Source organism: Lissotriton helveticus, chromosome 1_1, assembly GCF_964261635.1.
Source record: "Lissotriton helveticus chromosome 1_1, aLisHel1.1, whole genome shotgun sequence".
Classification (NCBI taxonomy): domain Eukaryota; kingdom Metazoa; phylum Chordata; class Amphibia; order Caudata; family Salamandridae; genus Lissotriton; species Lissotriton helveticus.
The window spans coordinates 1,257,281,948-1,257,306,176 of NC_136057.1; the positions used below are offsets into that span (position 1 = coordinate 1,257,281,948).

General features: G+C 41.5%; 1 protein-coding gene across 1 annotated transcript in view; it reads left to right on the forward strand.

Moving 5' to 3' along the window:
* The window catches only part of MUC19 (mucin 19, oligomeric), a 1,331,159-nt gene that overhangs the window by 240,775 nt on the left and 1,066,155 nt on the right, over nt 1–24,229 (forward strand). Inside the window, exons 38-40 of the mRNA XM_078649731.1 lie at nt 2,835–2,935; nt 3,469–3,620; nt 9,690–9,828. Of these exons, the coding sequence (XP_078505857.1) occupies nt 2,835–2,935; nt 3,469–3,620; nt 9,690–9,828 (392 nt within the window). The remainder of the gene's footprint in view (nt 1–2,834; nt 2,936–3,468; nt 3,621–9,689; nt 9,829–24,229) is intronic.

Consider the following 24,229-nt stretch of genomic DNA (forward strand, 5'->3'; position numbering starts at 1 on the left):
TCAAGTTCACTCTGAGCTATTAAATATTCCCTCAAGGGAGCCCAAATATCCTTGGGGCGGGAAGACGACGGTCTGCATATAACTCAAGCTGTTCACGACAATAAATCATGTCCTTTATCCATTTCGTAGTACTCTGACAATTCCGACTATCCCATGTGAATAGTACCCTCCTCCTCGCCATCAGCAATGCCACCCTCACAAAATGGCCCACTGTAGCTTTAAAGCCTGGCACATACCCCAGTAAACATTCCAGAGGTGTACAGTCCAACATCTGACCAGTCATTGTGTAAATAAGAGAGACAGCCTCCTCCCAATATTGATGCACCCGTCTGCATTTCCACGCAAGGTGAAGGAAATCAGCACCCCCTTGCCCACACCGTTTGCAGCTCTCCGTATCCCTGAGCCCCATCCTGTGCAGTTTCTTGGGAGTATGATACACCTGGTGCAAGAACTTTAGATGAATAATACGTAGGTTACAATTAGACGACAATCTCCCGTCAACAGGCACATTTGCTCCCATATATCCTGCGAAATCGGGGTATTCCAGCGCTCCAGACTTTTGCCCTCTTGATATACTGTCTCTTCCTGCACCGCTACATATAATATAGTCAGCATTTTTTTCTTCGATGTAGCTACTATTACCAATTGTAGCGCCTTCAGCGCTAACGGCTCATCTGGGTAGCTCGTGTAGACCTAATGGCCTATCTATGCAAAGCTTGGGAGGTGGACTTGAGAAAGCTTGACTACAATAAATGGAGAGAGGCCAAGATGACCCCCATAAGCTTGCAAAACCTGTTAGACTTAGCCTTGTCCAGTTTCACTTCCTTCATAGAATATAGTACACTCTGGAACAGCTGCATTAAATGAAAGCTACACCCACCGACTTGCACTAGTTGGCAATCTTCTTAATGCACATGATCTGGAAATGCCCAGATATATTGAAAGAGAATCCAGAAAATGCTAGCTAGATATTGAGGCACCAAGTTGACCTCAAACCTAAGGTAGCCTGTATATGGCTATGGGAGGAACTAGCTGGTACCCATGTAAGCTGAACAATTATTGATTTGAGCTATTTAATCGTCAAATGCGAAAATGCGAAATAATCAGGAGATAGAGAGCGCAGCATCTTACAAGAATGAAAACTGGGAATGTACCATTGTTGTACTCTTGAGAAAGTTGTTTTAAGGCCATGGGATGCCCCTGTAAGCTCGACCAGATTTGGGGACAAGAAGGTGCACAATATGAAGCAAGTCATCACCAGATCCTCAATAATCTTTGAAGCTTTTCTGATAAACACAGTACACCACTACTGTATGCCTCATAGCAGGGATCGCCTCGCCAAACCAAACAAAGTTGTATTCTTAAGAGTCACTGACAGCAATGGTTTGTACCTGACTATGTATCTTTAAGCATTTGAAGATGATCTGTAAACTCATTATTTGTCACTCATCACATTCAGTTGTACTACTCATGTACTTAAATATTAAATGTCTGGAAAATAACCTCTTGTTGAAAAGCAATCATGAATTGAATGTATTCAGTGTTTAGAGAAGACTCATCTTAATGCTTCTTATTAGCACGAATGTCATTAACTTCACTATATGCACACCCATATTCCCACATTGTCAAGTGGCACCTTTCATGAAATTGAACTTTAGCTAGCCCTTATTTACTGTCCAGCAGCACTAAGCATGGTGGAATTTGTAGCTTCACATTGTCCATTGTAACATTGTCCTATAGTACACAGTTTGCTCAGTTTTATTAGCTAAATAAACAGAAGTGTCAGAAAACCACCCTCATGACTAGGGCTGATAGTGCTAGGTGAAGCAATTTATTCGAAGACTGATCACTCGAAATCTGCTTTGTTGTGTTTTCCTAAAAAGCGAAATTGGCCTAAAAAAGCATATCTCCTCTGCTCGTGATATAACCTGAACTGCACAAAACTTCAACGAGCAAGAAATTTCACAATGGTTTGAAGACCCATGTGAAATGACTGCCTGCGTAGGCTGTCTGTGGTAGGTGGGTGCAGATCCAAAAGATGGGTTCACATTGTGTTACGTACTAGGAAAAAATAAATACCTCGCCCAGCCCTACTCATTAAATGAGACCAGCTTAGCGCTCGATAGACTTCTAAGGGGCATATTAGCAACGGCCAGCGATAATTATCTCTGGCCGTGCTTAGTGATAATTAGATTATCGCAGGCTATCTCTGCTTTATATCGCCCTGGTAGCGCATAATTAACAAAGCGTCACTCCAGGGCGATAAAAATTCCAGAGATAGCGAGGTTATCTCCCTTTTGCAGGGAACATCGCTGGTTTTCTAGCGATGTTCTCTGCAAAAAGGCAATAACCTTGCTGATACGACCCACAGGGTCGTATCAGCACATTCCACCCCCTATGTTAGGGGTGGCTATATCAAGAATTTAGCAGATGTTAGTTTTTGGAGAAAATAGAAGTTTTCTCCAAAAACTAACGTTTGCTAAACTGCTAGGGCATCCTTGCTGATAGCGCGAAGCCGCGCTATTGATGTCCTGACATTTAGTGTATGTCAGGCACGCCCATTTTGCATCTTATTAGAGATGCAAAGGTAGGCGTAGTGCAAAAGGGGGCTAAAATGTGATTATGCATGTTAGCACCTCTTGTAAATAGGGCAATATTTTTATCCCCGCTTTTTGGTCTTTTTAAGCCAAAAAAACAGAGATAAAGCCCTTGTAAATATGCCCCTAGGTTCTCCCATTGGAAAAAAGTATTCAGTGCTTGGTTTCTGTTAGCATTAATTTAAGAAATTGATTGCTCCACGTTTATTAAAAAATATAACTATGTTTTTACATCAGTGAACTGTTCGGGAGGAGCTGAATATATTGATTGCAGTGACCCGCTAACTCAGAAGAGAACTGATCTTGAGTGCCGAAAAATGAACCTACCAGTTCAAAAAGTAAGTGAGCTGTCACGAAAGAAAACCGACATGCACCATTTATTTCGTCACACTGCATGTTTTCAATGGCCCAAAAATCTCCCAAACTCTAACGAGGGCAAGCCCCATCGACTTTTTCATTGAGGAAGTAAAGCATGGGCTCCGTGGTCTGTCAAGAATTGTGGCAGTCATAGCCATGCATTTGAAGAGAACAGACATGATTACTCTTTTAGTAAAGCTTTTAGGCATGCACATTCTAGGAAAGCATTGGATAGCTAAGTGTTGAGTCCAGGTAATGGGTGTGGAAATTCACACTCCACAACAAACTAGCTAACCTTCTTAAACATCCTTGAAATTTGGATTGTAGACTCACCTTTAGCCTCTGCCCACAGATCATTCTTCTCTGTGTATGAATACCCGGTTACACCAATCCCACACTAGATCAGACATTCTAGGCAAGTCCTTTGAAAGGAAGTGTGACTGTTGGCTCTCATTGATTAATTCTCCTGCGTGGGTGTTAAGATGCTTGTTATGTTTCACCCATGCTTCTTTAGATAAGAGAACACTGTGTACCGGGATGCTACTGTCGTAGACCAATGGTTCGAGACACACGAGGGGAGTGCGTTCTTCCAAAGGATTGTCCATGTATTTCTGGCGCTCAGGAGTACAAGAATGGAGCTGTGACGGATGTTCAATGCAACAATTGGTAATCGCAAAACACTAAAAAGCAATTTTGCATCTGTTTCTTACTTTGTAGTAGACATGTTTTACTTGTTTTCCCCTTTTCTAACCTCACAATTTTTAAGAAGTTAGGGCCCGATGTAGGTAAATCCCATTTACCGATTTTGAAATACCGAATCTTACCGATTCGGTATTTTAAAATCGGTAAATGGGATGTAGGTCCCAACATCTGGATTCGTTACCGAATCCTTAACAATTCTTTAATTACCGATTCGGTAAATACCGAATCGGTAATGCCCATTCTTTCCTATGGGCTTTGAAGCCCATAGGAATGATTAGGCATTACCGAATCGGTATTTACCGAATCGGTAATTAAAGAATTCACAAGGGTGCAGGGGGTGTCACTTTGACACCCTCTAGCACCCCCAAAACGGCCATGTGTGCAATGTGGCACACAGACATGCCCTAAGGGCACGTCTGTCTGTCACATGGCACATGTGTACATGCACAGATGTGCATGTACACAGGAATCGGTTTTTTACCATGGATTTGTATTCCATGGTAAAATACCGATTCTGTAAGCCATGTGCTGATGGAACATAGGCTACCTACATTGCATTTTCGGTAATTTTACCGAATCGTTATCATTACCGAATCGGTAAATATTACCGACTCGGTAAATTTACCAATTCGGTAATGATAACGAATCGGTAAAATTACCGAAAATGTGCCCCTACATCTCCATAGCCCTTTACCGATCGGAAACGGCCGAAAATCGGTATTTTCGGCCGATTCCGATCGGTAAAGGGCTACCTACATCGGGCCCTTAGTGATTGCTTTCTCATTGTCATTCTTTTTGTAGCAGACAGCATTAGATAAAATACTTATAGCCCAAGGCAGCAAAATAATGTAGCATTGTGATAAAGGCCTACACAGTCTTTAAAATAAATGTGGGTTTAACAAAAAGAGTACATACAAAATCCAGTATATAGATAATATCTTTGAATCTATTACTTGTGTTTCCGATGCTCGTGTTTGATGTGTATACAGAGACACTATGATATTTTGTAGCATTTTAGGGTGTCACTTCATGTTCTCAAATCTGTCTACACAAGGTGTTCTAAATAAAAGAGGCTGATAATGTTCAAGATCGGATCCATCTTCAAGCTCTTTTATAAATACATTGACTAGTTCCTTAACCCCTTCTGCATCACCCATTCCTTTATATGAAATTTCTTGCACAAGATCCAAACTGTGGGGCACCTTCCATACAAATCTAAAACTAACATAATAGCCACTTTCAATGTTGAGTCTTTATATTCACACATTTCTCTATATGAGGCTTTGGAAGTCACTGAAATATTTTGAGCACTAACTTACAGGAACCAACCAACTTCTTTTTTGGACTGATGAAGAATTCATTTGAAAGTTTCTTGCCAGGAGGATTTTCACATTAAAGTAAGGGGTGGGGTCCCAACATGGATAGCTTTCAAAAGATATGGATTTTCAGTTATAATATTTCATTTATGACAAATATGAAAATATGGTTAACATATTGATTATATTTTCTGGAAAATATGTTGGTTTTTATGATATTCTTTTTTTTTAAACTTCCACTGTGAATGAAAATTGCCTAGTAACAGGCTTACTTTTTATGAAAATGGCAGACAAGAACACTTGCTTGCACTATGGAAGACATCGTAAATCGCTTGCACCCAAACTTTCTGCAATACCATCAGGGCTAAAACTACAAATTTAAACTTGTTTGTCCTCTAAGGCAAACTATTTCAGAAACTGATTAACAACGAATGCACAAACAGTGCAACTGAATACAAAACAAGCAACATCGGGATTCCTTGGTCACACCTCAGAATTATACCACGGACACGGATCAATATGCTTTTTAACACAATATAATGATAGGTTTGAGCTGATAAATCAATTATTGAAACTCTGCTGAAACATTATTGCTTGTCATTCCAAAAGTATCTAAGCTGATGGTGATAGGTGCACCAGATAAGGGTTGACCTAAAAGTTATGCACAGTTTTATTTGATCATTTTTAGGCGTAGGAGGTGCTGGTGAGAATCTTTTTCTTATGATTGTCTGTCTTAAAACTCAAGTATTCATGGTGATTCTGACATATTTATCGAGCTAAGAATTATCATAAGGACATTTCCTTTTTTACCCTTCTAGCATAAGGACCAGACAGCTTGAGTCATAATGCAATAACAACTGGATTATTACAAATGGTGTGCGTCTGGGCCTACCGGAATATCCTCCTGAGACATTAGAAATTGTATAAGGTGCCTCTGCAGACACTGATGCACCTGGGCAAATGGAAACGTATGACTTCAGTACTAGTCACCTTGCAAGGACTACCCATCAGAAAGTTGATTTCCTTTAGGATAGTAGGTATTCTGAACTGCACAATATAGTAGAAGAACCTTGTCATCTCCATTATTTTTCCAGGCTCTGTCATTGACCAATTTCCAGGACCTAGTGAAAGCTAGCAGACCAGGTTGCTGCCCTTCTGACCTTTGTCCTTCACATATCTTTCTAAACACCCTTCTATCAACATCAGTAGTCATGCTAGTCAGAAACCTGAGCAACAAGTCCCTTTGAACAGGAGTTTTCCCAAAAAACGTACAAAGGCATGCAAACACCCAAAACTAAAGACAAATCATTAGGATTCTCAAGATCCCAACAAATATAGACCAATAGCAAATGGACCATTTCTTGGCAAACTCATGGAAAGAGCTGCTTTCAACCACATCTCATATTTTATAGAAGATAATCCCCTATTCTCTGACTTTTAAACACGATTCTGCCCTGGAAAAGCATAGGATGAGTCCTAAAAGCCATCTGGAATGCCCTCAAAAACATGCTTGAAAAACACTGGGCTTCTGAAATATACTCTTGGATTATTTGGCAGTATTTGATACTGTTGAGATTGATACCCTAATACTCAGACTTAAAAGGGTTGGCATTGAGGGTACAAACCTCACCTGAATCTCTCCCTACCTACTACCTATACAATAGAACAAATGTCATTCATATGCCTCCTTTCTCCTCAAAAGCCCACATTATAAATTAGGAGACTCTCAAGACTCTATCCTCTACTCTCCTCTTTCCCTATTAACCTTTAGATTACATTCTTTTCAGAACTAATCAACAGTTTCAGCATGATTTGCTATAACTTCGCTCACGATACACAGATACATTTGAAATTGGAAAACTCCAAGGTCATTGGAATGTCAAAAATCTACTTTTACATGTGGAGGCACAACACCATATCTCCCCCGTCTTCAAGTCCCTCTATTGGTTAACAGTTTCTAGTAGATCAACTTTCAAGTGTTATGTATCACCCACAAAGGAAAAAAATGGTAACATCCCCGTAGTCCTTAGGAAGAAAGTCACCAAATACATCCAACTGAGGAACGTATGCTTTAGAAGAGCACCTCATCTAATAATCCCATTTACAAGAAAGAAAACATTGGAGGCACTTCCTTCTCTGTAGAAGCAGCCACATTATGCAACTCTTTCCAGCGAAGATAAGGGCTACAGAAAACTTTAAGATGTTCAGTAAAATGGTTAGAGGTAGCTTTTTCCTACATCATCACAAGGCTCCAACTCATCAAACCCATTCAAAAATACTAAAAAATTAGCAGCAAAAATAAATATATTACCAGGCTGTGCATGGAAATATTTGGGTGCATTTGTGTTTGTATGTAAATATGTGTGCTTGTGTAAATATATATATATATATATATATATATATATATATATATATATATATACGTAATTTACCCCCATCATAGGGCCCCCAAATCTGCAGGGCGGCCCTGGCAGCGCAGGGAAGGAGATTCCCATATAGCAGCATATAACAGTTCACATTATTTGCGGATAAAAGCTGCTGATTTCCAGAGCTAGGCTATGGCACTTCATAAATGTATATATATATATATATATATATATATATATATATATATATATATATATATATATATATATATATATATATATATATATCCTACTAAGGCGAACAATGTTTTAGTTAGAGGCATCCTCAGCTGTAATAGAGGGACTGTACTACACACTCCAGAATGCACTTCACCCAACCATGGAGCCCACTGGAGGGCTATTGCAATAAAAAGCAGACTGGAACATGTGATTCTTGTGAAATCTACACCGCTGTGTATGATGCCTGTGAGTAAGGAGGTTTCACCTCTGAAACGCGTTAGGCATGGAAATAAAGCTTTGAACTACTAAATGCTGGCTGCCTACATAGAGTCTATTAATGAATGCTCCTCAAACCAGGGGGGGATTGTTATATATATAATATATTCACTGAAAAAAAACAAAGGTTTAAGTGACGTTCTAGTTAGGTGAAAACAACTGTGCCAATGCTACATTTGAAACTATAAAACATTGAAATTCACCAATTATAGTGTCCCTGTGTGACTAACAAAGTGAGAAAGCAGGGATGATAGAGAAAATCTACGAATGAGATACTGGGGTAGGAAGCTTCTGGGAGTGCATTCAAGAGGCATTACATCAAATCAAGACTACTCAAACTTGGCATTTGGCAGAGCTCCCATAGATAGCAACAGCTGCGGGATTCTGAGACAAACTGATAGATAGATAGATAGATAGATAGATAGATAGATAGATAGATAGATAGATAGATAGATAGATAGATAGATAGATAGATAGATAGATCGATAGATAGATAGATCACCCATTCTTTTACTTCTCACCCTTGCATCAACTCTCATTTGTTGGTCCACATTTACAGTTTTTCTTCACTGGTGCACTCATCCTAATACTTTCAAGATTTCCCTGAGCTTTTATTAATCACATTTCAGACTTCTCTTAAACTGTTTAATTCTCCCAACTAACACGTGACACACACTCCTTGCTATCTACATCACAAAACGAAGTAACTGAACTAGATGTTTGAGAATTAACCCAATTACTTACATAGAAGAATTTGAACAAATTAACCCACCAACACACTACCACTAATGTTGGGTTACTTGCTACTCGCTGCAAGGCGGTTCAGTGCCTCTTTTCAGGAGTGGAAATCACTATAAAAATACAGTTACAATTACAATATATAGAAAGGTTCTTGACTTCATCTGTGAGAAAATTTCTTTTAATACACCTCTCCAGATCATGGCTTTTGGTGAATAAATGTCTTGTGGCAGTTTGTAAGTATAAGCTTTCTCACTTCGGTCTGCTGTTCCATGGAATAATTGACTTGTAGAAGTGAAGGGATTAGCAGATCAAAGAACATTTTGACAAGAACCAAAATGTGTCTCTCTCATCTAAATAGTTAGAGGACTTTCCATCTGTAGTCAGATCTATGTTTTTGTCCATATGAAACTAGCTTGCCTTCTTGTGCTACAAATTCACAGCTGTCGTAATAATGTCTCTTTACAAGTCAAGTAGCATAACATAACATAACATAACATATTACAGACAATCTCATGCAATGGGTTGAGTTGTATTGTCTATACAATTGATACATACGTACTGTTTATGTCAATACCTGTCTCTTTTGAGTTTGTAGAGGTACTTATTAACAGATTGTGTATTTTTACCCTTTTGTTAAACAAAATGTCACTTTGGCATTGTCAATGCAATGCTATTGTCAGAAATCCAATGTCTTAATCCTTGAAAATCATCAGTTTTTTTAATTTGTTAGCGTTTTAGTGTTGAGCATACAATAATATAAACCGTCCCTGCTGTAATACAGGGCTCACTTCATATTTAGCATAAGTGAAATAAAGCTTGTTGTCCCCATAATGAAAGAACTCAACCACATGCTTTCTGGCATCCGCAGCATTGTTCCCAGTAAGTGCCCATTATGGCTCTTGGTGTTAAAAAACTAAGCTGAGCGTGGCCCCCAAGACAAGGTAGCTACCTTCTAATGTTGTTAGAAAAATGCTGGCTTCCAATTATTTACATCTATGGTGTCTCACCAATTAGGCCTCCATTAATCCACTGCAGCTGTAACATGTTACCCTCTTCCCTAGCACAAATCTGTTTCTATGTGTAATATGGTTCTCTCACTAATTTTTAATGTTTAGCACCTGCGTTGATGGAACTTGGAAATGCTCGGAAGAAGAATGTGAGAGTATTTGCCATATGTATGGAGATGGGCATTTCAAAACGTATGATGGAAAGTCAGACAGCTTTGATGGCCTATGCCAATATGTTTTTACTCAAGTAAGTATAATTTACAACTCTCATACTTATATATATATATATGTAATCAATGTTTCAGTTTTTCAAATTTTGGTGTTTTTGCCCACTGTATTGTTGTTAGTGAATTTTTGTTTTACACGTTGTCACCTTTTCTAGTTTTTTTAATGTAATCACAATTAATGCCCATTTTTATGAGCATTGTACTTTTTTCATTCTGCATTGCATTTACCTTTGCTATTTTCCCTGACTTATCCCTGTTTGTATAGGCTGATTAATTTTTCTTGTGTTATTAAGACAATGGAAATTATTTTCACAGTTATAGGGTCTAAAAAACTGCCATAGCTTGGGAAGCTGTGGCCGTTTGCCCAGGTTTGATATTTTCTGCCTTGCCCTATCTTCTTCCCCTAGCGGGGTAAGTCCAAAGGAGAGTCTCCATGGTTACATAGGGATATTGGATAAACGAGCCAAGGCTGGGCTAGTTTCGGGATGTACCCAAATAACCCTCCAACCAGTAGGAAAAGGTGTCTCCTTCTACCTCATACACATCTGTGGATGACTCACAGTTGGTACCCGTGGATTATAGGTACCTATAACCCTGTGGAGAAGCCATCTACTACCCCACCCAATAGTATACGCAGTCCCACATAGCCATGATACTTCCCTTTCCTCATAGTATATGATGTATGGTGTGTGTGGTGTGTAGTGTGTACTTCACATAGATGGTCTGGCTAAGAGATTGTAGGAAGCCTTAATACTGCCCACAAAATGGTGTACTTTCACAAAATGGTAGCTCAACTTCAAGGTGACGTTGTCCGACTGTGATTGTGAAATCATACATTTTCAGTCTACCTGGGATCTGCCATGAGTTCCTTTGAATGCCCATCCTGGACCTTAGGGTATTTTTATTTTATGGAGTTATTTGCTGTTTGAATTTTTTTTGCTATTTTTGGTTTGGCTCGCAGGATTCTAAAGACCTTGAGATTTGAAGTCAAGGGTGATCTTAAACTTAAATCCCATTCGAACCGATAGAACATGTGCATCCTCTGAGTGCCAGAGTTCTTGCAGTTTCCCACCACAAATAATCTTGACTGCAACCGAGAAGTTCTGACGTACAGGCCTCTGATATTTGGTACCCGCAAAACAGGTGCTTGTAGCAACTAGGGCATTACTTCATCCAATATTCATTGACTGTGAGGTGAGTTGGGTGTTCAGTTGGTCTCTCCCTTGAGCTATGTACACTAGATGCCCCAAATACTGGAACAGAGGTAGTCCCATCACTTAAAACCACAAGTCACTTTAAGGTATATTTTTTTTAATGTTGGCAGATGCCCCCTTTAGCTGGATTTTTCTTTTGGTATTAGGCCATTCCGGATTAAACCCACTGATGTGTCCAGTCTTGCACTAAAACTTCATAGAAACTAGTGAAAAGCTAGAGTTATATCCAACTGGATTAGATCAATACATAATTTGGTATCCTTGCATGATTAGCTAGTCAAAGTAATCAATCACTGTAATAAGACCCAAAGTCACAAAGTCTCCTTCGAAATCTCAAACTATTTTCCTTTAACTAACATTGGCCACTGAGTTCCCTGTTAGTTAGATTTTTAGGGTATAAATATTATAATTCTTTTTGGGAACATATTCCTGCCACCCAGATGACGCTAGGATGAGCTCTAAGGGCAGTTGCGAAGCCTGAAAAATCGCAATTTCACCATTGTTTTCAAGTTTGTCAGTGGTGCTCTGTGCAGAACTTGCAAGAGTTTTTCAAAAGTTGAAAAAATGGGATGAGCCATACTCCCTCAGGAACTAATATATTCTTCCAAGGCTGTGGTGTGGACCCATCACTGGAGTCCTGTATGGATGTGCCAGGGTGAGGGGTGTTGTTTCCAGAAGGAGCAAGGGTGTGCCTTTTTCTCTTGAAGATTTGAGGTGGCGGACCCAGGGAATTTCCCATATCGTAAAGATCAGGAGAGACCTATTCCCTTTCGGTCAGTAGACCTATGATGATGCTGGGTGGTTTCTAAGGCTAGCCAAAGAGAGATGTCTAGCTTGGGGTCCATTGTCTGAGTGGAGAGGGTTTTCAGTGCTACTGGATGCCACTAAGAACTAGACAGGTTATCCCAGCTGCAATAATGAGAGGGGGTTTTGAAACTGGAACACACGGTAAAGGCCAGCTCCCTGAGTGAGGCTATTGCAATGAGATTGGGTGGCAGGAAAAGTAATAGGGGCTACAGAGATCCCATGCATACATCAATTGAGCGTGCTCACATATGACTGCAGTAGGTACCCGGAATTAAAATACATAGCTCTATATAGCTCAACACAGGGTACTGCTGGAGTAGCTTTGACCTTGAAGAGTGCAGCTAAAGGGGATGCCTCTGAAGGATGATAAACGTAAACACAGATATGCGGCTTGTGATTTGTTCAACCCCAGGTGCTTAAGGAGGTTGACAGACCTCCGGGGCCCAAAGTAATGTGGGAGATGCTGAGGATGCCCAACTAGTTGACTTTATTCTACCATCTTTACATGAACTACAACAAGCTGCTTCATCTATTGAGACAAAGGTCCATCAAAACCACCATGTTTTCTCTTGGCAATCAACTCACTTTCACAGAATCAGGGTTGCAGGGAATGACGATGAAGGAGCTGGAACCCTCAAAGGTGGATATGAACGTCTCCATTTGAGAACATGAGTTTTAATCCAAAGTCAAATCAGCACTGTCCGATCCACCTTGAGTCTCAAGTAGACTATATGAAGGACACTCTGAAGGTTGCCAACCATTGTCTCCTAGGATTCCCCTTCAGGGCAGAGAGTGAGTAACCCCTTCTCAATCTGATACTGAGGGGTTTGGATACAGAATTCTTCTCTCTGGGATACCAATCAAGAGTTGATATAGAGAAAACGTTCAGACTCTCTACCAGGCGCAAGAAGGGGCATAGAGAAATAAATGGTACTGTTTTAACAAAGTTGGGCAACCCACAGGAGCATGAGAAAACTATGAGTGAATCTTCAAAAGGGAAACAGATTACTAATGGAAAAGAAAGACGCTACGCAGAGACAAACTAACTGGCATTAAAACTGAGCTTTTTGCCCTGGATACGGATGTTTTGCATGGGCTCCTGTTGAAGCTGCAAGTGACATTTGAAAATATTCACAATGCTTTCACACAGATCAAAGCAGCTAAGGCAGTCTTGGAGGCAAGTCGAAAGGTGTTCTGTGTGAATTATGAGACATGACGAGGTTTAAAAATGGGATTCCCTTACACATTTGAGAATGGACCGGTATGATGTTTAAGCCCTTAATTCTTTTGCCCATATACGGGGTAATGGGGCCTGGGCATTTCACGTTCCTAGTGTTCCTAAGGTGAGCAGTTGGAGTTACTTACCTTCTTTGAATCTAGAGGTATACAATATGTTGGTTTTGTGGTTGTGTATTCTGATTGAGCTCACTCCACTTGTCTGGTTGGGTTGTTGGTGGGTGTATTTCTGATGTTTCTTTGACCCAAAGAAAACAGTTAATACTGCAAAACTGCAAAAAGGCCTTCTGCTGCAGCTGGAACTGTCTCTCAGCCAGGCATTGTCGCAAGAGTTCTGCTTTGCAACAGCAGGGTTAACATTTCTGGATAAACAACACTTTTCCTGGAGCTAGAAGTTGCAGGGCCTGAAATCTGGCATCAGGCCAGTTAAATAGCTGATAGTGAACATGTGGGGCCTTTTTGTGAGTCCTGGGGCAATCAGGGGTAACTAAGCATAGATCGGGTAGTTCAGAGGTGTTTATCACTAGTACTATAGGGCGTACCCTTAATTTTGACCCCCATAGCGGGTCGGCAAGCTCTTGATTCTCAGGGGCAAGCAGTTCAAGGTTTTCTCAGGGAGGGGGTGTAGCGTTCGATAATAAGAACTTAAAAACAGCTAATAATCATTAAAAAAACACTATCCTGCCAGTACGTTAGTACTAACTGCGATAGATCTTTCCTTTTTGTCACAGTGCCTTCAATTTGAAAACAGACTCTAGTGAGCACTCATCATAAACAAAATTGACAACTAATCCTGCAGTTTTCATTACTGACCCATCTCCCTAATAGAGAATACATTTAGCCTGGAACATATGTCCTTTGAAGACAATGGAGTAGGGGGCTTTAAACAGTGGAATAGGCCTCGTGCTGTCAACTTTCCAATGTCCTAATCAACACCCTCCGACTCCCCCACTCCCTTGCCTTTTCCCATGCTATGTGGAGGGTGCAGTGGAATAAGAAAGCAAGAGTCTGTAGAGGAGAGCACACTACAAACCTACCCTCTTTCCTCCTCCTGTTGCTGTTTGTGTCACTTGAATCTGGAGAGGATGGAGGGGGTAATTCTCCTCTGCTCTTGTTTACCTTGACTACCAAACAAATGGAAAATAGTTTGGCAGAGCCCAATGAGAATCAGGACTCTATGGCTACCTGCTGTCCTCTTTCACAGTTCCGACTGTGTGTGTGCTACAAACTGTCAAATGCACACTGCAGGACACATGTGAAAGGAAATCAAGTATCGGAAGCACAAGGGGTTTTAAACCCACTGCATCTCCCAGGAGTATGTTTTTTTAAATGATGTCATTCCACCCTCAAGAGACAGAATGTTCTACTAGCCTGATAGCCCTCTGTATCATGGTATGGTGGCCATTAATGGCCCACTCCCTTCAGTTCACTAACGAAGGAGTGGGTTTTTAATGAATGGTATAGCCCACTAAGGCAGGCTAAAGAGCTATATTTTGTAACTATCTTTTGTACCCTGTCCACTGTGGATTCCATTCAGTTCATGAAAACATAATCTCTGGCCACATATGGTGTACAAAGTATACTGGACATCAGAGGCAAAGGAGTCCTCCTTTTTCTTAATCTCTCTTTAGACTTTGACACTGTCTCTCATTCTATCCTACTGCAGTGCCTTGCAGGGACAAGAATGTATCCAGACAGTGGCTAGTCCTTCCTATGACTCAGTCTTTATGGGTATTCCTGTTGTGATCTTTAATGTTCTACTTTGCTTCCAGGGCGTTTTAATATATTTCATGGGCCATTTAGCAAAGATGTACCTTTCAATTGTTTTTCGTTTTAACTGCTATGCTGCTGCTATGCAGATTCTTATTGTGCTTCACAAAGAGAAAACCACCATTCAAGATAACTCCCAAAATTGTAAAGTTCAGATTGATGAGTGGATGAACTGTAAATCACTGAAATTCAATACTGACAAGAAGGAGGGGCTCAGTGTTGGCGGAAATGCCTCACTGTTGTCTGACATGGTGGCCTGTCATCAGGGTCTAAAGGGCTGATTCATCAAGCCGAATTGCGCTTGCAAAGGGCCAGATTCTGAGAATCTGGCCCTTTGCGAGCGCAATTTTTGCATTTTGGATTCATCATCCCAAATGCAAAAATCGGTAATTGCTAATTCGCTAAATTGCGAGGAATTACATTTAAGGAATCTCAATTTGAGATTCCTTAAATGCAATTCATGAAGCATTTGAAAATTGCGAAAATGCAATTTTGGGCCGCTATTTACCGAGAGGTCAGACCTCTCGGTAAATAGCAAAAACTTAGAAAAATGCTTTTAAAAGCATTTTTCTAAGTTGCATGTTGCACACACACATGTCCTTTGGACATGTGTGTGCGCAACACCTGTTTCAATTTGCATTTAAGGGGTGCTACAGGGTGTCCTTTGGACACCCCTGGCACCCTTTAAATCGCTATCTTATTTGCGAGTAGCAAATTGCTAATCGCAAATAAGGAATACTCCCCATTCATTCCTATGGGCCTTTTGGCCCATAGGAATGAATGGGGAGTTATTCCTTATTTGCGATTAGCAATTTGCTACTCGCAAATAAGGAATGTGTAGGAATCGCTATTTATTTAGCAATTCCTACATGAATACCGTTTTGCGAGTCCTTAATAGCGATTCGCTATGAATCGCTATTAAGGGCTCGCAAAACGGCCCATTGATGAATAAGGCTGATAGTCCCCATTCCCTCTTCCAAAATGTTCAACCAAGGTATCTTTTTGATAGCAACCTTTATTTCAGGGCTCAGATTAACAAAATACAAAGTACCAGTTTCTTCTGCCTGAAAACCTTCCAGAGAAATGTTCTTCACCTCCCATCAAATGATGCAAAAGTGTTGTAAAACCAACCTCACTGCATCTGGGTTATGGGAACCTTCTATATCTTTGTCTGACAAAGCGTTTAATTGCCCAATTTCAGTCTGCACAAAAAGTTAAACATGCTCTATCCCACACGTGCGTCAAATCAGCTTTTTGATCTCCACCAATTTCTGAGAAGAATCACTTTTAAATGCTTGCTCATTTGTCACTGGTACTTTCCCAATCCTAGATCTAATGCTAAGCAACGGAAACTCCTTGCTAATCAGGTGCAGATGGACTACATTCCTGGGGGTGGTTCCAAATACAGAGATATGCGAAGTATACACCACACAAGAAAGGATTTAGGGCATAATACATTTTGTATCGCTCCTTACAAGAAAAAAGTTCACTTCTGATCGGATACTCAAGTCAATGCTGGGAATGATTTATCTTGTATACCACTAATCCCAAACTGTCAGCAATACATTCGACCTCTACAGGAACAATTAGATGCTCAGTGGATAAAAATTCAAGGGACATTCAAGGACTTAGCCCACATTACCCAAGGCATCAAACTAGCAGTGGCATGGTGGAAGAGAGAAGACTACATTTCTCCAGGTCTATCATTCATTTGCTCTCGTCCTAACTCTATAATGACAACAGATGCATCCATAGAAGGGTGGGGAGTATATCTACAAGACCTGGAAATGGGGAACAGTCAGAACACCGCAGTCTTAACCACGGGCGTTCCAACTAAACAAGCGCAACCACTCTTGCCTTAAACATGCGCATATGTGTGGTTAAGGCAGAGCACGGTCTAGCTGCTGGCTAGACGGAAGCAGCAAGAAACTGCGGTGAGGTGAGTGGGTGGGGGTTAGGGGTAGGTTTCAGGGCAGCGGAAGGGGTTGGGGTAGTTTAAGGGACAGTGTGGGGTGGAGGTCGGGTGTAAGTAAAGGGACAGGGTTTTAGGCTTTAGGGCTGTGGGAGAGGAATGGGTAGTCAGGGTAACTTTTAGAGCTGGGGTCGGTGTAGGTTTCAGGGCGGTGGAAGGGGCAGGGGTAGTTTAAGGGACAGCATGTGGGTAGGGGGAGCAGGGTAGTGCAAGTAAAGGGGTAGGGTTTTAGACTTAAGGGCAGTGGGTGGTGAATGGGTAGTTGGGTTGGCTTTTATGGCTGTGGCTTGGGGTAGGTTTCAGGGCAGTGGAAGGGGTTGAGGTAGTATAGAGGACAGTGCGAGGATAGGGGGGTCGGGTAGTGTAAGTAAAGAGGCAAGGTTTTAGGCTTTAGGGCAGTGGGACGAAAATTGGTAGTTGGGGTTGTTTTTATGGCTGTGGCTTGGGGTAGGTTTCAGGGCAGTGGAAGGGGTTGAGGTAGTATAAGGAACAGTGCAGGGATAGGGGGATCGGGGTATTGTAAGTAAAGAGGCATGGTTTTAGGCTTTAGGGCAGTGGGACAAGAATGGGTAGTTGGGGTCGTTTTTATGGCTGGAGGGCTGGGCAGGTGTCATTGCAGTGGAGGGGATTGAGGTAGTTTAAGGGACAGCGATGGGTGGGGGTAGTGTAAGTAAAGGGGCAGGGTTTTAGACTTTAGGGCAGTGGGATGGGAATGGGTATTGGGGTGTAGTTTTTAGTGTTGGGGTGTTGGGGAAGATTTCAGGGAGTACAATGCAAGTAAAGACATTGTATGCCTTTTCCACACATTTTTTACAACACATGTGTTTACCGTGAACATGCTTTTACAACGCCTGCCATAATCACACATTGTTTTTATTTATAAAAACAAAGTTTTTGTGGGGGAGACCCCCACATCCCCAACTTACCTTAAATCCATGGTAAAGGCATGCGTTGTAAAGGCATGCACTTGGTAAAAATATTAATGCTTAAAAATGTGTGGTAAAGGCACAACGCGGTAAAAACTTTGTTGTAAATGTTTTTTTCCGTTTCAGGGCAGTGGAAGGCGTTGGGGTTGTTTAAGGGACAGCGCAGGGTGTGGGGGGGTAGTGTAACTAAAGGGGCAGGATTTTAGACCTTAGGGCATGGGGAGGGGATGGGTGCGCGGAGGTTAGGCGGTTGGGGTAGTGTTAGTAAAGGGGCTGGATTTTCAGAACAGTGCGGGGCGGAGGGGCAGTAGGAGTTGGTGAGGAGGTCAGAGTAGTGGCAAACCTAAGCCACACATACCGCTTTACCATTCACCCTATACCATGAAACTGGGCTTTAAAAGGCATATATAGTAAATGGATTGCATGGTTGACGCATTCATGGTTTGGGCTGAGTAGTAGAGGCACAAGTGGTTTACCCATGCATGCTTCTATCACACAACCCCTGATAATTCATGGTGAATGGACACCTCCATAGACAAAAATTCACATCAATGTTTTTAGGTTGAAATTTCTAGGGTTGGAGTATATTTTAGGAATAGAAAACTAATGGGCAGATTCTCTCCGCAGAACTTCAAAGGAGTGTCAAGAATGGGTACTAAATCATTAGCAGTTATGGGACATCTTCTGAGAATGGGGTCCCCCAAATCTGGACCTATTGTGACAGATCAGACCAAAAAATGCAGATTTTTTGCAAGCAGAGTTCCTCAGAAACATCTCCTGGAGAGGAATATTTGCATACTCGTTCCATCATTCTCATCTGTTTCTAAGTGTGATTCACAAAATGAAACAAGAACAGTGCCATCTCATACTATTGACTCCTGGTACACAGAGCTTCTTCTCCTATTGGAACGTCCACATTATCCTCTCAAGCTGAAATCAACTCTCCTAACAACGGACAAGTGATTAATCTAAAGAAAAAGTGATTCATCTAAAGAAAAAGTTTCCAGTCGCTAACATCTTGGCACGCCCACTTTGCATGTCATTAGCGATAAATATCGCTGACATACAAAGTGTGCCCCAAGATGATCGCTATCTCCTACTAGCTGTCGCTAACTGGTGTTATCGACAGCTAGGTAATAGGGCGATAAAATTATCGGCGATAAGGCCCTTGGTAATATGCCCCTTGGTTCTTTGCATAAAAACAAAGGATTGCTGAGCAATTCTAGAGAAATCTAGGGCAGGTACTACAAACAAGTCCAATAAAAAAAGGGACTAGATTTTGTGATTGCTGTACAGGTAAAAATTGACACCCTTTTTAATCTACTCCAGAACAGATTCTATCTTGCTTGCTAAAATGGGCACAATAAGCACTTGCACATAATTCTATTAAAGTCCATGTAACATCAATCTCAAGTTTTCACAGAGGTAGAAATAATTATTTTCTTTAATCTAACAGACTAGTAGAAGAACTTATGAAAGATCTCTTCAGACTTTTCCTCTGTTCAAGAAGCCAGAGGTGACATAGCAGTTGAGCACAGTACTCTCTCAAATGATGAGAAGTCCGTTTGAGCCTATTCATAGAGCAGAATTGAAACATCTAAAATGAATTATGGCCCTGCTAGTGCCTTTTTCTTCTGTCAGAAAAAAAAGTGAGATTCACGCTTTTACTGTAAAGGAACCATATTTACAGTTCAGAGCCTGTAGAGTAATTTTGAGAATTAACCCTCAATATATCCTGAAGGTTCCAACTTCTTTTCATTTGAATGAGCCAATTGTCTTGAGAACATTCTTCAAGAACCCATCTAATGCAGCAGAAACAGCTGATAAACCTTTACAATTCCTGATTGTCAGACGATGTCTTAAATTGTATACAGAAAGAACAACGAACTTCAGAAAGGCGGACCAGCTTCTAATAGCTTTTGCCCCACCTAGGAAAGGTTATGCTCTCTCAAGGAACACCATAGCTTCCTGGGTTTCTGCAGCAATTTCGTACTGAATCAACTATCAATTGGCAATGCCAAAGCACACCCCAGAAGAACTGTTGCTACTTCTACAGCACTGTTTGCTAGAGTTTCTCTACCAGACATTTGCAGAGCCGCAACTTGGTCAAATAGTCATATATTTACTGGAGAAAAAACACGTTTCTAACCTGTATAGTGGGGTTCTCCAGTATTGATATTGCTCATAGATTCACATGCGACTATCTATCCTCCCCTTTGAGACTCTCTTTTATTAATTTTAGTACACTTGTGATTGAAATCTGAGGTACAGTGGCTCTGAAATGGAAGAGAGCTTTAGGGGGCTGCACTCTGATTGGCTGAGTTTTGATTCGTATAAAACAATGCAAATTGTTTTTTTAAATAACATTTCTTTATTGGTTTTTGGACAAACAACAAAATATCATCACAATGTCAACTGGTGACTATCCTTGCATGGCGCACCAGTTTATTCATCATAAGGCACATTCAGTTGAACATCCCTAGACTGAGCCTGACATCATGTCTATACAACATCTTTGTAGTAAAGCAGAACCCACTGTCCCCTCGTCACATTCAGTCCGCTCAGAGGGGCCCAACAGACCTTTGTAAAAGTTGCCATGCCAAGATGAGACAGATGGCCTGCACAGCCCATCCAGGGCACAACCGTGTCCAACAGGAACAGGACAGACAAGTATATGTTACAATATGCTACACTATCCGTTAGGAGAGCCTTCCTGGGTACCCAGTGGTGGAGCGTCTGGGCCATCTTTGCTGTGGTCCTGAAGGTACGATAGCAGTGGCGCCCAAATATCCCGGGGGCGGGATTTGACCGGCAGTAACTCTGCATAAGTTGTTAGTTGGTCTTTGCTTTAGATAAAGTCAATTAACCAGTCTCTTTCTCTGCCACATCTGCAAGCCACCCTCCAGCGAGCCAAGAGCAGGGCCAGAGCGGCAAACTTTCTACGTGTGCTGGGGATGTCCGCTGTATACCCCTTTAATGCAAGCAAGGGGTATTGTGGCATCTCTACCAGCACCTCCAACACCTCCCCCCAATATACCTGGACTTGGGGACAGGACCACGCCAAATGCAAATAATCAGCCCCCTCTTGATGGCAGCGCATACAGCGGTCCTCTTCCTGAATTTTATATTTTTAGAGCAGTGCGAGTGTGTAATATACTCTATGCAAATTTTTTTAATGTATTATTCACAGTCTGCTGCTTGCCATGATTTCTGCTGTCTCCGCGCAGCAGTAATGCCATTGCTCATCAGTTAGGGGGGAGTCTAGGTCCCGGCCCCACGCGCACCTGGCAACACAGGCGGCCTTCCCATCAGCGCCGCTTTATAGATGCGAGAAACAGCGTGAGAGGGGCCAGTCATCTTTAACTTGGTGTGTAGGACTTCTAACTAAGTGGGCTCTTGCGGAAAGAATGGAGTGTTCGCCCGCAGTTCATGTTTGAGTCGTATGTAAAGAAACACTTCCAGAGGGGTAACCTTCTCCCCGGGCAACAGCTGCTTTTGGTCTTTAAACCGCCCCCCATGATACATATCACCCCACGTATGTAGTCCTCTCCTCCGCAACTTATCATGGCATACTGATTCCTGCGTGACTGGAGCTTACGGCAGATATGGCAATGGTACAAGAGGGGAATAAGGCAAGGCTTTGTCCATTAGTTGTGTCAACCAGTTCCACGCGCTATTGGTGCATGATACGGTATGGTGCATCACCTTCTCACCTGGGACGTGCGTCCCTAGCAGGGATGTTAGGGGTGTAGGCCACATGTATCCTTACTCAATGGCTAAGTTTGGCATGTAAGGCAGCGGATGGAGCCAGTAAATGGCGTAATGGGCTTGGGCACTTAAAAAGTACAGTTCCATGTCAGGAATCTCAAACCCCGCCATGGAGAACGGCTGAGTCATGAGTTTCAAGCTCAGTCGAGGTTGCTTCCCACCCCTAGCCAACTTGACGAGCAATGAACGAAGAGTGTTAAATGCGCCCCGGGTGATAGTGAATATTAAGGAATAAGTAGAGAAGCTTGGGGAGAACTTTGAATTTCATCAGGGCTACTCTGCCCGCCAATGAAAGTGGGAGGGTGACCCAGCGGTCAACCCGTGTGGTAACAATGTGAATTGGTTAACACTGTCACTTGATTTTTCTACTGCTTTTAATGATTCTCCATGCACCGTGGAATTCCCAACATGATAGGGAAGATTCAAGCTTGTAAATCTATTGAAAATATCAATACTGGAGAACCACAGTGTACAGGTAAGTGAGACATTTTTCCTAGTCTTGCTTCTCAAGGTATCTTCCTGGTTGTCTCTTTTACTCTGTTGTAGTATGGCAGCCACCCTTTTCTCTTCTTGCTGCGTAAAACCAGAAAGTCCTGCTGGGTCGCTGCTTTCTGTGTACCCAATTCACCTTTCACATACTCCTTTAGACTTGACTTTCTCCTCTGAAATGCAGAGAACTATTCCATTGTGTTCTGAGTGGTCTATCTTCTCCAGCACCAGGGTTCTCCTCAGGGTCACTGTTGCACTCTACATATCCTCATCATCATCATTGACATACAGTATCTACTTTCCAAACACCATACGATCTCCTGGAGTAAACCTTGCATGCTCATCTTTTCTACCCTTCGATGTCAAGTGTAAAAAGCAAGCAATAGAAGTGGACCTGCATTATTGTAATTTTTCGATGGTAGGTGCAACCAAGAAAGAGCTTCTTAAGCCAAACGTCTTACAAAACTTGGTTATGCAGGAAGCAACAAACACCATAAGAAATGTTCATTTATTTCCAGTATTGAGATGATTGTACTAGATGCCTAGCAGGTCCAGTGCCTTATTTAAACTGTTCAGTATTGCTCATAAGGCACTTCATAGATATTTTTTCTACTATAATCTGAAAAATAACTTTAGTCGTCACCCAACTAGAAGGCTTCATTGAAATGGCAACTATTTGCTCCCTCTGCTAAAGGTAGTCATAGCAGGTGGTAGTGCATTTCCCAGTGAATTGCTGAAGTTGAGATGGATGCTTAAATCAAGTCAAGTCAGTCCACTTTATTCGATTAATTAAAATCCAAAACAAAAATACAGCTAAGCAAATTTAGACAAATCCACAATTAAACATGTTTTCATATATTCATAAAACATTATTATATATCCTTAAAATAACCAAAATAGTTAAAAATTTAAAATTTAAAAGCTATGCTATAACCAGTCGAATGGTGAAACAATTGATAATCTGATACATCTTTTTTGTTTAATTCACATAGCAGCTACAAGAAAGTTAGCAATGGCAAACATATCCCTGGGGTTACTCAACATTTGAAGGTGGAGTGGGACAGGTCTAACTTGCAAAAAACCCTTGCCCATAAATATAGGGATTAAAAACTTCCTGCTGCTTACATTAAAAAAGTCACTGAACATCATAAAGTGCATATTATTTTGTACAGAATAGTTATCACATTGGCAGGGAGCTGCATCCTCAGGTTTAGACCACACAGGGAACTCGCCCAGAGTGAAGTGGATCAGATTAAAACAGAACCTGGTCAATAACCAGTGATGAAAGGCCCTGTTCACCAGTTTCAGATAGGATTCAATTAACAGAGTAGATTTAGTTAAAAACTTAGCCCTAACTAAGGGCTTCTTCATTTCCTGTTCTTCCTGTTCCATCATCAGTAAATTCGTAAAGTGCATTTTGACCCACTTCACATCTTCCTTCCAAATTCTGTCTGGTGTTTCAAATAGTTCCGGTCGCCCCAGTTTAAATAGCATGTGCTTAACATAAAACAACCACTTAATTTTACTAGCTCTCTCCAGCTTGACGCAACCCCATAGGATTTGATGATTCAGAGTCAATTCTGGATTAAGCCAGGTTTTAAGCCAGGTCAATAATGGGGCGGTACTCAGAATGTCTGAAACATAACCCTGCCCTAGTTCTTGATGTATTGAGAAAGTTGGGGTTAACTGGGTTGCAGACAAAAGACTACACAATAATTTATTTTCAACGTTCTGCAACCCCTCCTGCTGTCTAAAACCCAATATAAAAAAACCATAAGAAGCAATGGAAAGGCCCTTTGAGCAATATACCTTAAGGATAGCTTCCACCGGCCTGGCCCCCAGGCGCTGGGCAAACCCTAGCAAAGGTGACGTAGATCTAGAAACTGCGTTTTTTAAAATTTTCTCTTGGGGGACCCATGAGCCTCTCTCGTCAAATAAAACCCCAAGGTATGTAAAGGAAGACACCCAAGTCACTTCCACCCCATTGCAGTAAAAGGCCTTAGTTTTCCTGTAACTTTTACCGGTAGTCATAATATGGGATTTCCTGGTATTTATAATCAGGTCCAGTGACCTCATGTAAGCACCAAATGCACCCAATAGCCTCTGGAGGCCTACCGCAGTCTGTGCTAGGAGTACAGCATCATCTGCGTTTAGGAGAACCGGGACAAGACGTTCTCCTACACGCAGAATATCCGGGCTCGTCTCTACTAGGGATTTGTTCAAAGCATTAATATATAAT